The 15,515-nt window shown below is 33.9% G+C and overlaps 1 protein-coding gene across 1 annotated transcript; it reads right to left on the bottom strand.

Moving 5' to 3' along the window:
• Positions 1–2,894: 2,894 nt before the first annotated feature.
• Positions 2,895–9,995, bottom strand: LOC143553557 (sugar transporter ERD6-like 6). The gene is made up of 18 exons (XM_077043536.1): positions 9,807–9,995; positions 9,684–9,746; positions 9,522–9,611; positions 9,376–9,435; positions 9,216–9,281; positions 9,079–9,144; positions 8,300–8,375; positions 7,386–7,450; positions 7,192–7,284; positions 7,017–7,097; positions 6,840–6,924; positions 4,811–4,857; positions 4,659–4,721; positions 4,081–4,140; positions 3,947–4,012; positions 3,793–3,852; positions 3,245–3,359; positions 2,895–3,167 (listed from the first exon to the last, which is right to left on the bottom strand). The coding sequence occupies exons 1-18, from the start codon at positions 9,993–9,995 to the stop codon at positions 3,055–3,057; spliced, it is 1,458 nt and encodes a 485-aa protein (XP_076899651.1). The 3' UTR covers positions 2,895–3,054.
• Positions 9,996–15,515: the final 5,520 nt, after the last annotated feature.

The raw sequence follows: 15,515 nt of genomic DNA, 5'->3' as shown, positions 1-15,515 counted from the left end.
GATAGCTTATTTAGTTAATTTCAACAAGCAAGGGCCATTCTCTTGATCAGGTGTCATTATAAAAACTTGTCATAATTGATTTCTTATTCATGTTTCATCACTAGTTATTAAATTATATTTTATTCAATTAGATTGGAAGTGAAAAAAAGTAAATTTAGTAATAACACTATTTTAAAAAAATACAAGTAACTAAATTTCAAAATCGTCATGATGACGGGTTACATGAATTCTTTACCCAATTAGACAAATATTATTGTCTTAAGTAGCCTCTAAATTTTGGTGACCATATTCATCTTAGCCACTTATTACACTTATTATACGTTGTTAAATACCTTTTTTATTGTGCTAATTTCATTACCTTTGCATTATAGTTATTTTTTCCGAATAATTATCTAATATATAAATTGAAAGTTTGGTGCCGGCAGCACCTTATTGGTTCACGTGGCGGACCGACATTGGACAAACTTTTTTTTTCTTTCATAGTTTCGGTATCGTAACGAACGCAATTGAAAAAAACTAAATTTGTGTCGACTTAGCGTCACAAATCCCGAAACCAACGACGCTAAGGTACCGACTCACGCCGCGATGCTCGAGTTTTACTGACCTTTTTGTTTTAATTATGGTACCTTAAGTTGGTACTGACTGAATTCGTGTCAACTCATCGTCGTAACGCTTGGGTTTTACCAAGGCACATGTTTCAATGCTGGGATTTTGTCAGCTGCCCCGGTGCAACGCACCGGGTAGAGAAACTAGTTATATTATAATACTATGTTTTACCCCAGTATTACGGGGGTGTTTTACAATTTTCGTTTTTTAATATTTATTTTTTGAATTTTAATTTTATTTATTGTAAGAAAGTTAATAATATACTAAGGGTTTGATGATAAAAGTGTTTCACAAATAAATGATATGTTATAACCCGTTTAAAAGCTATCTGAATTTGGTGACCAATGACCCGCTTATTTTTTTTATTATAAAATTGTTTCTTAATTATAAACAATATCTTTTTTTAAAAAAAATCGGATATTAATTTTTAGTATATTCCTATTTTATAAGATTTTCATATCAAATATTTGGTAAGATTAATTTTTAATTTAATGAGATGTTATAACCCATTTAAAAGCTATCTGGGTTTGGTGTGACCCATACCCATAAATTCAGGTCAAATGCAAGAGAAACCTTCATTTACAAATAAAGCAATCTGTTAGCTTGAGAGAATTTAGGGAGCAATCAAAAAGCTTTTAAAGGTTTCGTTTATATATGTTATAAATTTTAGTTCACGATCGTTGTTCATGGTGTTTAGCTTGTGGTTAATTAATGGTGTTTGTATTTTATGTTCTGTGTGTTTTAGTTCATAGTGTTGTTCATAGTATGTTTTAGTTTATATTATTATACACACTTATTTTTATTCTTTAAGGTATTTCATTCATCATGTTCTGGTTGATGATATTCATTGTGTGTTTTAGTTCATATGAATCATGGATCATGTTCATAGTTTATGATCACTATGTGAATATTCTGTTCATTGTGTTTTATATTGTGTTTTATTTTATGATGTTCAGTGTGTGTTTTAGTTCATATGGATCATGGATCATGTTCATAATTTTACGATCACCGGGTGTATATTCTGTTTATTGTATTTTATTTCATGATGTTTGGTGCGTTTTAGTAAACCATATAGTTCAATAACTTATATTTGGCTCATCTGGTAAACACTTCCTCATCAAAATTGAGTAAAACTCGGATGTTGGTCAAACTTGAGAGTTGTCAATCCCGGATGTTGAGGTGATGAGTTTACACAAAGTTGATGCGATTCTGTCACGCTCACTACAGTACTAGAACCGAAAGTAAAAAAAGATAATTTGGAGGTCAGTCGTTTCCATTTCTGTTACATTCATAACTAAAAAAACAAAACAAAAAACATTTCATTGACCAGTTTGGTGCCGCCACTTGACCCAATAAGGCTTGTGCGGCACCAAACTTCAACTTTAATATATATTTGTAAATCACTTGAAACCTGGGCATGGTAGCGGAGAGTCAACGCAAATTTGGTGGATATTAGCCACGTTCGTTATGGTATCGAAACTAAATCTAAAAAAAGTGTGTTAAATTAAACTCTTCAAAATAAACCAAACCAAAAATAAAAAATAAAAATAGTTATACTCGCATAATGTATTATAAAAAAATTAACATATTTATTTATTTGGCAAAACCAGGATGTTGGTGCCTGGGCATTGGTAAAGCCCGAGCATTAAGACGGTGAGTCGACGTGAATTCGGTACTCAGTGCCGGTTATGTTCGTTACGTATATGCAGCTTTGGTAAAATCCAAGCGTTATCAGTCCCAGTTGTTGAGACGGTGAGTCTATGAGAATTCAACCGGCTTACTTCATGCTCGTTTATGGTACCAGGAACTATAAAAAACTCGTTTGGTTGCATTCTGCATGATACTGGAACTAAATCAAAATATATAAAATTTGAAATAGACCAACGGTGTGGCATCGATCAGAAACTCTAGCATTGGTTAAACATGACCGTTGTCGGTCCCGGGCGTTGAGATGTTGCGCCTACGCGAATTCGGCATACTAAAACAAAAAAAAGTAACAAAAATTGACATTCGATCAGTCGCATTTGTTACAATATCATGAATTAAAAAAAACAAAAGAAAAAACGGACAACGGGACCGTCACTTGACCCAATAAGGGCCAAGCGGCACCAAAGTTCAACTTTACTTGTTAAATTATTATAGATAATAGATAATTACCTATTTACAAACCCCTATTGCTAGTTATATAAGTGATTAAAAAAAACCCTGAACAATACAACAATTACCCAAACAACCCCTCTACTTATTCTTATTAATCGCAGCACAAACCACCTCAATTTTCTTATTCTCTCTTCATAAAAGATTATTTCAACGAATGATGTTCTTTCGGATCGGTAAGAATCACAAACTCCACATATGTTACAACCCTCCGAAAACAAAAACAAATAAATAATTTAAAACAAAAAGCATAAAACAACAATGAAGAAGAATCAGCAAAACATATTCATCTTATCTTAAAGAAAACTGGATCTCCTCCAGTGTCTTCCCCTTTGTTTCAGGCACCAAAATGGTAGCAAACACAACAGTACTAGCACACATAAGCATGTACAAAGTAAATGTCCCTGTCAATGCAAATATATATTTTACAAAATAATAATCATATTAACTTTTGATTATTCAATTAAGGGAGTTAACGAACCTCCGCCGCTCCACGCTAAAAGCAAAGGCGCAGTCATTGTAATTAACCATGCAATAAACCAATTGGCTAATGTTGCAATACTGCCAGCCAGACCTTTAATGTTCACAGGAAGAATCTGTAACATAAATAATATTAATATTAATATAATTATTGTTTACTAAATAAAGGCTACTAGAGAATATTGCACAAATAGTCCATGTGTTTGATCATAATGCAAGTTTGGTCCCCATGATATTAAAACTTGCAAAGTTAGTCCAAATATTTGTGAGAGGGTTGTACGTTTAGTCCCCACCGTTAATCCCGGTTAGTTTTTAACAGGAAAGTAAATTTCATGTGCCATTATGGAACACGACATCACTTTTTTGTCAAAAACTAACCGTAATTAACAGTGGGACTAAACATGCAACCATCTCACAGATGTTTGGACTAAGTTTGCAAGTGTTAAACCTGGGGACCAAATTTGAAATATGGTTAAACCACAAGGACCATTTGTGCAATTTTCTTTAAAAGATAGTTTCGTGATTTATTAGGTAATATTAGGTAATTACCTCAGACATTATAACCCATGGGATGGGCCCCATTCCAAGAGAAAACCCGATTACCATACCCTATAACAAGATAAGAATTATAATTAAAATGTATTGATAAATAATATATTAATTTAATAATTTATGATGAAATGAAAATAATATTAAGACATACCACAACTCCAATTACTGATAATATACCCATTGCAGCATACAATGAAGAATTTTCTTCCACAAAACCCTGAGAATTTTTTTTTGGTTTACCTAAATTGTTAAAAGATATAAAGAAAAGAAATAATAAATGAATACCTTAATGAAGAAGGAAGCCGCAACGACTACGAGACTGATGGTCATTCCAGCAGAGGAAACCTACAGAAATTTAAATAAAAAATTGCTAAAAAAGAAACGTGCCAAAAGGTGCACAAAGTGTATTTTATTGCATAAAACTTCCTAGACCAAAGAGTATTTGGGCCTAAAATTTTAAGGCTACACCATTTATTACCTTTTTATATAGATTACTTAACATTCGAAATTAAAAATTATAATCAAACAACTTTTTTTCAGTTTTTACAGGTCTGATCTCAATTTTTTTCCAGGTTTTGGTACATGCAAAACTGAAACCGAACCGAAAATTCAATTTTAAAAACATAAAACCATACTGTCGGTTTTGGGTTGTATTCGGTTATTTTGATTTGGTTATATCGGTTATTTAAGTTACAGGTCGGATATTTTGGTTTCAAACACACCCCTAACTGAGGCAATATAATTGCTGTAACCGCGTATGGCACCCATAACAGTTAGGACTTTTTTTTGGAGAACATGATCCAACCCGTACCACAGTAGAATGTTACCCTTTTGACCCATTACCAGACCCGAGGTTCACTTACAGTGAGCAGAATCCGGCGGCCTGTTTTGTCAACCAACCATGTGGATACCGCAGTTGCAATAACCTAAATGTTGCAATATTATTAATTAAAGTAATTTAAATTACAAAATAAACTTAGATGGAAAAATAATATTAGTAGCTGTTGATGCTTACTTGGATAGCACCAAGTCCCAATGTAGCAGCATCACTGCTTGAAATTCCTGTCCAGTTAATAAAAATCAAATTTAATACATAGATTATTTGAATTTTATAATTTTCATTTTATTATTGCAGATTCAAATCGTAAGAGCATTCACATCCTATCCCTTATCTTTTAGGTTTATTGGATTTCAATAATCCCTAATGAATGGTATTGACCGATAATAATCCCTATTCATTTTATCTCCACTGACGGTCCCAATTTAAAAAAGTTGGCCCCAATGGTCCCCCGTTAAAAAGGACTTAACGGCGTTATATTTTTTTCCTGAATTTCAAACTAATGTTTAAGGGCTTTTGATCGGAAGGAACATCCGAGCCGATTGATGTAAAACTTAGCTCAAAACGGTGATCCAAACGGCTTGATTTATGTTAACTGTAAGTTCAAAGACCCGAACTGAAGCATTGTTTCGTCGTTTTTATGCACCATTTCGAACGAAGTTTTACATCAATCGACTCGTATCCGACTATCCTCCTCTGATCAAAAGTCCTAAAATATTAGTTTGAAATTCGGAAAAAAGTATAATGCCGTAAAGTCCTTTTTAACAGGAACCATTGATGGCCAACTTTTTTAAATTTTGGACCGCCAGTGGCGATAAATTGAATAGGGATTATTATCAGCCAATACCATTCAATAGGGAATATCAAAATCCAATAAACCTATTTTTTATGTGAGGGATTTTCATAATGTTAGGAGTGGTTTAGGGTGAAGAAGAAAGAAACCACAATGATTTTTATAGCATTTTTGAAAAGTTACTATTCACCCCTATAACTTTTTAATACTTTTTGAAAGTGGTTGAGAGAGAAAAGGTAATGATAAAGGTATAAAAAATAGGTGAATTGGATTTTAATAATCCCAACTTAATGCAGTTGGCCGATAATAATCCCAACTTATAAAGTAGCTGTCACCGGTCCCAACTTTCACACAATTTGTTTTCATTGGACCACTGTTAAAAAAACTAAACGACGTTAAGTTTTTTCCAAATTTCAAATTGATGTTTTAGGGCATTCGATCGGAATGAGGATACGAATCGATTGATATAAAACTTACCTCGAAACGGTGCTCCAAACAACTTGATTTTTGTTAATTAAAAGTTTACACACCGGAATTGAATCACCTTCAGTTGTTTGGACCACCGTTTTGAGGTAAGTTTTACATCGATAGACTCGTGTCCTCATTTCGAACGAAAGCCCTAAAACATAAATTTGAAATTTGGAAAAAACTTAATGCCGTTAAGTTTTTTTTTAACAGGGGTCCAACGAAAACAAACGGTGTGAAAGTTGGGACCGGTGACAACTATTTTCTAAGTTGGGATTATTAAAATCCAATTTTCCTTAAAAATATTATTTAATTGAAAATGAGAGAGAGAGAGAGAATGTAGTGATTTTTAGTGTAATTTTAGATTTTGAGATAGGAGAAGAGAACCAAACAATATTTCCAATGGTTTGTTTTGTTATAACTGATTATCTAATTCTGAAAAATCACATCATCATTCTCAAAACGCGCGTAACACCTCCGCAGCTACTCGAGATTGGCTCAGCCTAAAAATAAGTTTGTTTAAAAAACAAGCCCAAACCCGAGGTCAAGATAGCTTATCGAGCTCAAGAAAGCTCAGGAGCCTAAACAAGGCTATTATTTGTATAACTTTTATTTGATGTGCTAAATATGTTTTTATATCATAATTATTATTATATATAAAACTACAAAAAAAAACTACTACACAATAAACATAATGTTATTTATTAAATTATAACCAAAATATATACAAATATTAATTATAAATGTATATAAATTAACTAACAATAGTAAACAAGCTGAGCTTGAGCTTTAGAAATAGGGTTAAAACGAGCCGAGCTCAGCTTGTGAGTAGTTCTTTTTTTCAAGCTTGAGCTTGGCTCGTTTACTATTTATTAATTCTTTTATACATGTTTTTAATTATTTTTTATACATTTATAATTACATAAATTATAATACAATAATGCTAACCTGCAGACTGAAAGATGTTACTAGCATAGAAAAGAACACCGTTAATTCCACTTAGCTGTTGAAGAACAAGTAATCCAATTCCTATCTGCAATTATTCAAGTTTCAAAAAAGAAAATAAAAAAAAATCCATCAACAGAACAACACAGAAAACAAAAATAAAAAATAAAAACAAAATACCATCAGAGGAAACCAATATCTTCTTTGCTTAAGATCTGAAAACCGAATTGCAGTTCTTCGGCTTGATGACGCAACTGACCTCTGAAAAATATAAAGTATTCGCCTATCATTGCAACATCAGTCTTCAAAAATATTTTTCTTACTTAAACGAATGGTATATTTAATAAGCCTTTACCTTAATTTCGTTTACTTCAATGGTAATATCGGTATCAAACCCACGAAGGACTTGTAAAGATGCTTCAAAGTCATCAGTCATACCCATTTTTGCCTGCAAGATTTAACATAATATTATTCAAAAATCACATACTATTTAAGAACTTCTATAAAAATAAATAAATAATCAAATTTTAAAAACTTGATTAATCATACCAGCCACCGAGGAGATTCGGGAATAAAAAAGAGACCGGGAATCAAAATTAAGCATGGCAAAGTTCCTGCAAAAGGAATTATGAAGGTTGTTATGCCTTTTTATTCCAATTTTATGTAAGAAATTGGCTCGTTTGTTGATGAGTAGAGCTGGGCTATCTCTGTTTGTAAACAAGCCTAACGATCAAGTGAAGGTAAGGTCGACTTGTTGGCTTGCTCGTAGGCTCGTTTAGAACTTCAGATGGCCCGTTGGCTGCTCGTTAGACTCGCTTATATGCCTGGTTGGCTCGTTATAATTAAAGCCCAAATTTTAATATATATATATAAACTATAACCCACTTTCAATATATATAAATTATAGATTCTGTAGTTTATAAATTCTACATCATTATGTGTTTGTCAAGCGGGCATGCGCGCGCGCACACATATGTTTGTGAGTGTGGGTATGCATGCACATGTGTCAAAAAATTCAAATTAACTTCAATAATCGAGCTGGGTCGAGCTTACAACTGAGCTCGAACTCAACATTTCAGCTCCTTAAGATGGCTCGGCTCGTTTACAACCGTACGCATGAGTGGGTTGATTTGATTCGTGTCTCATTTCAAACGGTCAAACAAGTTAAAACTCAAAATATATTTAGAATTTAGATAAAAGGATAACCGGTCAAAAGGGTTGAAAGTCACCAAAGAATATTTTTAGTGCATACAACCTCCAAAATCATTGTATCTAAAGATTTTGATTATTATTGTAAACATTATTAATTTTCTACTTATTTATAAATATTTATACAACGTGGACAAGAAGTGCTTGTTGGTCAACCCATGAAGTAACTCATTAAGATCATATATAATAAGAAACTTCATGAACATGAATGTGTTTTGGTAGTGGAATATAAGAGGGGTATTTATGTAAATTACCCAAAATTGCAAGTATTCTCCAGTTAACAAAAAGTCCCAGCAAATAAGCAAGCATTATCCCAATTGTAACAGATAGCTACAAACACAACAACATTAAAAAAATAAGTATAAATCTTGACACGTAACTTAGGGTGCCAACTTCTGTTCTGACACGACCCGAAACACGATACGAAAATAATGAAGTTTTGGGTTGGCATAACTAGCCCGATTAAAAAACAGGTCGTGTTCGGGTTGGCCTGTTTAAATAAAGGGGTCGAGTTCAGGTGAACTGGTGAACCCATTAATGCTTTTATGACCCGTCTAACCCAGACTTGATTGCATGTTTACAATTTCATTACCACCTACCAACCTATTTGACACATTTAAATAATGGGTCAAATGGGTCACGTTCGGGTTGACCTTTTTAACCCGTAACACGTTTGTGACCCCATTTTTTTGCAACCCACCAGCTCGCCTAACACGTTTACAACTTGGTTATACACGTTTAGATAAATGGGTCAAACAGGTTGACCTGTTTAACCCATTTAGTTAAGCACGTCAACCAACTAACCCGTTTAGCCCACTTTTTACAATCCACCAACTCGATGAACACCTGGCAACCTGTTTGACACGTTTATATAAAGGGGTTAAATGGGCCATTTTCAAGTTAGTGTTAATGTTTTTGACACGAATAAACATATGGGTCGTGTTTGCGTGCGTTAAACAATTCAGCCCATCAACCCGACACGATTAACTTACCCCCTCTTATATTCGCATACCAAATTTCTGAATAAAATTACCTGATTAACAGAACCGAGCCCCCCTCTCATATTTTGGGGTGCAATTTCAGCTATATAAACAGGAACCTATATAACAAATCGAAAAAATATCATAGTCTTTATCACAAACAATCTCTTTTCAAAACAAATAAAGTTACCGTATATGATATAATTCCGACACCAAAACCTTCTAGCAATCTTCCCATGTAAAGAAACGATGTATCCTATTAAAACCGGTGACAATTTTAACAAACCACTTATATATATATATGTATATATATAAAAGACGAGTTAAAAAACGGTTATTAAACACCTTACTTTTGCAAATGAGATAGAAAGCCATCCAAGAATATTAGGTATAGCTGCAATCATCAAAGACTGCAATTTTGACCATAAAATGTCAACCATCACCATAATTATTATTAGTATCTTAAAACATATATATTATATTATTGGAATGTTACCCCTTTTCTGCCAATATACTCTGCAATTTGGCCGCTGGCTATTGCGCCAACCATGGCACCCACATTTGATAAAGAACCAAACAAAGAAAACTGAAAGCAGTTCGGTTCAAATTAGTTAACGGAATGATGTACAGAAGAAATTGGTTATGAACCATATCATACCTCTGACACAGTGAGTTTAAGATCTCGAGTGATTGCAGCTTGTGTAGGTGAAGAATAGCCGCCCTGAGACAACAAATTAACAAGGAACTGATTTGAAACTTAAGAAACGAAGTTGAGACTTACAGTGAAACCGAACTGGATAGGGCCGAGGGCGACAATAAGAACGCAGGCGAGAACAGAAACAGATCGATCTCTGATCATCTGTGATGACGTCATCATGCTGGACTGCCTTGAGCCCATCCGGTACCAGCTGCCCGTGTGCAGGAATGGCTTCCGGAGGTCTCTCTCTTCATTCTCGTCTCTGAAACTCATTCTTGACTGAATCTGATTGCCGGAGTTGGCCGGCGACTAATGAAGTAGTAGTTGATTGATGATGGGGCAATTGAGTTCGGTTTATGTTTTGCTCCCTCCTTAAAAGGAATTATTATTATTATTATTATTATTATTATCGGATAAGTCTTCAATTCAACACCAATAAATTTCTTTAATTCAACATAAATAAATTTCATATTTTTAGGGTTCAAATCAGTACTGTACCTGTATTGAAAATTAATAAAACTGAGTATCAAGTAGTGTGTATCGAATTTATTGGTATGGTATAGGCATGGGTATTTCGGTATGGTGTCCACTTTTGTTTTGTTTTGTTTTTATCAAATCTTCAATGATCTTGGGTACGGGTATGAATAGGAAATCAATTGAATTGGTATGGGTACCGATACAAGACAAATGCCGAATTTGGCTAAATGGGTATTGGTTGGACTATATGATTGATAATCGGTTGTACCTTTTTTTAGACAAACATGGGAGTTCAAAATAAAGCCTTTACGTATTTCAAACGGGTTCAGAATACTAAAATACCAGTATTCGTGCTCGTTCCCGTACGTACCGAATATTAAAATCCTAAATTTTGGTATTGATACATATACCAAATATGCTAAATCCGTATGGATATTCAAAAAAAAAATATCATCTCTAATTTATAATTATAAAATTGGACACATACCATAAAAATCAACATAATTTATGTTGTTTCTCGTAAAAGTTCTTTAAAAAAAATTTGGACACTAATGACCTTGTACATGTTATGTTTTCAAACGTTAAGTGCTTTTTTAATTGAGGTCCATTAAGAGAAAAATAGTCGAAAGGTTGAATCGTTGGCAGTGATTTTTAAAGGTGCGATTATTATCGGTCAATACACAAAATGTGAGATTATCTATTTCCAATTTTATGATATAAAATTAAAAATCAAAGTAATTTTAATTGTTCTTACATTTTCACTAAATTAAAATCAAAATAAGTTTATATATACGCTAACAAACATTATATATATAATACATACCCGAGCAAAATTTAAATATCATATATGCTTTTACAAAATAGTTAAAATGTAATATGTATCTAATTCCTTAATAACAAATTAATAATGATTATTTTACCCATATTTTCTAAAAATTAAGTTTCATATAGGCCCATTTTTAAACGGATAGACTATTCTACCCATTTTCATTACATAATGTGTTTATACCATATGTTATTAACTTAGTTTCGACTGGCATTTCTCATCTTCGAAAACAACCGAATCATTTCTCGTCACTTTTCAAAATTGAAAATCCTTCGAAGGTTTATCGCATCGAATAGTCTACACTATAAACCATTTATCGCATCTAATTGAACAAGTATAATATGGCATTTATTAAATTGTTTTTAATGAATCGGGTATATATATGATATATTAACAACTTTGTAAGGACGTATATGATATTTTTAGTTTTACGTGGATATATATGTTATTTTTAATATTTGTAAGAATATATATAAAATTGCCCGAATTGTTTGACATCATACAATGAATAGTAACAAGCAATCAATATGTGATATTGAAGTTGTGTTGGTTGCAAGTCATGGATGTCTTACCTCAATCACAAGTGATCTTTAATGCATGGCCTAAAGCCATTCCATTTTGATCGTCACATGCTTTTAATGAACATGCGTCATATACATGAAAGATATTTGATTGATTTTATTAGCCTTATGGGTTTGCTTTAAAATGAAGCTAAAATTCCAGCCAAACAAGTGTGATTTAATTCAATTTCAAATTATTTCTTCCCACTAGATTTAAAGAAAAAGACAAGCCTAAACCATAATTTTCAGAAAAAAGACAAACAGGGCTAAAGTGGTCGTAAGTGCTATGGATTATATAAAGTTTTGTTGTTGGTTGAGATTTATTATGTATGGGATTCTTCTATTGTCAAGAAGCTTTTATATTTTGATATTCCTTTCTTTCGTAAGCCCTCAGACTTTGTTTTAAAGGTGCCAATGTACAGTATGGTACACATCTAATAGGAAACCACATGTTTGTGTTTAATCTAAAAAGGTTTATGTTAGCTTCATGTCAAATCTACCAATTCTAATATTATATTTATAGAATTACTTTTTTTTTTTTTGAAAAATAAGCCTCATTCACCATAAACAACCTACAAGTCCTCAAAACGAGAGCCGCAAAGAAAACCAAGTTACATCAAACCAAAAGGATATTCACCAATTACTCTATTCTATAGATTTAAATCTAGACCTATTTCGAATCCAAAAATATGAACATGATTTAATCTTGGACTCCACCTCGAAAGCTTTAGCCTCTTTATCCAGAAAAATCTTCTCATTTCTTGCATTTCACATACCCCATAAGGTCGTAACCATTATACAATGAGCCACCCTTTTGTCAAGCTTCGGCGTCTTTAATCTTTTCGCTGGCACAAGAATATCCCGAACTTCAAACACAAAAATAGGATCCAAACGGCACCATACGGCAATCCTATCCCATATCTCAGCTGCAAAAATACAACCTGTGAAAATATGATTAGTGGATTCCTGAGGCGATTCACAAAACGGACAACTGTCCTCGCTAAGACCCATCCCTCGCTTATTTAAAGCAATTTTAGTAGGAATCCTATCCTGCTCCGCACCACGCCAACACATTGCACTTGATTGGCATCCACCTATCCCATTTAAACTAAAAAAAGGGTTCATATTGTCGGCTATCAATAATAATAAGTTTTTTTTGCAGCGGAAACCGAGAACATGCCATCTTCAGATCCAGCCCAAATCCATTTATCACATCCAGTGGCCCAGTTGTATTCAAATATATTGGACAGAAGCCCAAATAACTCATCCAGCTCTACCGATGATCTAGGATCCTGACGCCAAGCCCATCTCATGACCCGATCATTATTTTGGAAACTCACTCTATTCACCATGCTGCACCATTTTTGAGATTCCAATCTAAAAATATTAGGATACATACACCGTAAAGGAAATTTTGAAAGCCATGGGTCAAACCAGAATCTAATGTTTACACCATCCCCAGCGACGCCACGCAATAAACTATTAAGTTTTTTACCATTACCAATCGAACGCTCCCCGATCTTCACTATCTCTCTCCAACATCCATGAGCCGCCGACCTTTGCGGTAAGAAGGACCAACTTCGAGTACCACCATGAAATACCGCAATGAGTTTCTTCCATAAACAATTCCAATCCTTTTTAAACCGCTAACTCTATTTAAGTCGAAGAGCTTCATTAGTATCTTTTAATCGATTTAAACTCAACCCACCAATTTTCCTCTGCCTTGTCAATATCTCCCAAGCAACCCAATTGATCTTTTTTTCTTCACTAGATCCTCCCCATAAAAAACGTCGCATGAAACCTTCTAACATTTCAATCACCGCCGAAGGAGCTTTGAAAAGCGAGAAATAATAAATGAGAAGATTCTTTAAAACTGATCTTATAAGAGTTACTCTTCCTCCAATAGATAGAAGTTTAGACTTCCACGAGGCGAGCCGGTTCTCCACAAGATTAATAACAGAAGACCAATTGCCAATGCGATTCTTGTTCGCCCCCACTTTGATCCCTAAATAATCAAAAGGAAACAATCCCCTTCTACACCCCACTACGGCCCGCATGTCGTCCACTCGTCGTCTTCGACTTCAATTCCAAACAAGTTGGATTTATGTAAATTAATTCTAAGACCCGAACACAAATAAAAGAACCAAAGAACCCGAGCTATTTTTTTTGCAAATTCTCACGAGACCACTCGTCAACAATAAGAGCATCATTGGCATAAAAAAGATGAGTGATATCCACGTCCGAATTGCGAATCCCTAGCAATTCCCCTATCTCTCTAACTTTATTCAACATCCAAGAAAGAGTCTCCATCACGATCAGAAATAAAAAAAGGGACAGAGGATCTCTTTGTCTAAGCCCCTTTTCACATTTAAATTCGAAAGTCGGACGTTGTCATACACCTTCTTAAAATCTATCTTTAAAAAAAATGCCTTCTTATTATTTTTCTTCAACCAATCCACTAGCTCAGAAACAATGAGAGTACCATCCAAATTAAACTTGTCTTTGATAAACGCCGACTGAGACTCATAAATCAACACCCCCCCCCCCCCAAAAAAAAAAAACCTTTTAGAGACGATTAGCAAGGATTTTAGAAATCGCTTTACTAATAATCCCAGTGAGCGTGATAGGTCTGTAATCCTTGAGACCCAAAGGATTTTTACTTTTGGGAATCAAAGTGATAAAAGAAGATCCACAACCAGAACTAATAACCCCAGACTCATGAATGGCTACAAGAATATTATAAAAGTCATTCTCCAGCAAACCCTAGGGGTATGTTTGGCAAAGAACTTTTAGGAGCTTCAAGTTTTTAAGAAAAAACTCATAATCAATAAAAAGATTTGTTTGGTTGAAGAAGCTTCAAGCTTTTAAGTTTGAAGAAAAAGCTACTTTTTTAAACGCTACTACTACTAGCGTTTGAGAACAAGATAGAAGCTTTTACATTTAAATTTACAATTTTTGTACTTTAACTTTTATTAACTTTTGTTAATTTATGTAATAGTTACATATTTTACCCTTATTCAAAACTAACTATCCCATGACTCTTTAAAAATCCATAACTTTTTCACATCTTAATATTTTTTTAAACAAATTACATCATAAAAAAGAGTATTTTATTCTCTTTAATTTGAGTATAATATTGCTATACTTCTTTACCGGTTATGATTGGCAACAAATCGAGTCAGATAAGCTCGGGTCATGTGTAAGACCAAATTAGGGTCGGAACGAACTGATAAAAAAAGGTTAATTTAGTTCGGTTCGTGTCGGTACGGTTTTGAGTCAAAAGGGGCCAGGTCAGAACATGTTTCAAATTAAAACGGTGTCGGGTCAGAAAGAGCTTCAGATCAAAAGAGGTTGGTTTAAAAATTATCTGTTTAAAAAATTAGCTATTTGAAATTACTGTATATTTTAGCTTTGTTTCTTGATTTTGCCACCGATTACACGCTTACTGCCTTTGCACGAAGTACACGTCTACATTCGGGTTATGCGCGCACTATTATCAAGTGAATCACGTACCGACACTGATTATGCGGTTGATGTCAGGTTGCGCGTGCACTCCGCCGCACTGCGCTGCACCCAATTAGTTTTATTGCCAAATACCTAAATATATCTAAAAAGCTCCAGCTACTCTGCCAAACACCTAAATATATCTAAAAAGCTACAGCTAACAGCTACCAGTTTCCAGCTACCATCTTCCAACTAACAACCACCAGCTAGTTTTGCCAAACATACCCCTGGTCCAGGAACTTTATCCAACCCGCAATCAAACACCGCGGACTTGATTTCCTCTTTAGAAAAAGGAGTCACCAAACTATCTTTAAGGTCCGTAGGGACGCTTCTAATCCTTCACATTCCAACTCTGGCCTAATTTTGAATTTTTCTCGAAAGTGCTCTCTAAAAAACTTGTAAACATGTTTCTTAACCAAAGTCGGT

The sequence above is a fragment of the Bidens hawaiensis genome, unplaced genomic scaffold (genome assembly GCF_021521415.1).
Source record: "Bidens hawaiensis isolate Kalapana, Puna unplaced genomic scaffold, B.hawaiensis_p1.1 tig00017289_1, whole genome shotgun sequence".
Classification (NCBI taxonomy): domain Eukaryota; kingdom Viridiplantae; phylum Streptophyta; class Magnoliopsida; order Asterales; family Asteraceae; genus Bidens; species Bidens hawaiensis.
Note: the sequence above shows the minus strand (reverse complement) of the source record. Positions and strands in the feature narration are given on the sequence as shown.

What these genes read in the sequence shown, in the direction of transcription:
- LOC143553557 (XM_077043536.1), bottom strand. Translation starts at nt 9,995, where the DNA reads ATGAGTTTCAGAGACGAGAATGAAGAGAGAGACCTCCGGAAGCCATTC. An exon ending in GAGAATACTTGCAATTTTGG is followed by an intron (nt 7,451 to 8,299) that starts GTAATTTACATA and finishes TTCCTTTTGCAG; the next exon opens with GAACTTTGCCATGCTTAATT. An exon ending in CGGCTTCCTTCTTCATTAAG is followed by an intron (nt 4,013 to 4,080) that starts GTATTCATTTAT and finishes AAAAATTCTCAG; the next exon opens with GGTTTTGTGGAAGAAAATTC.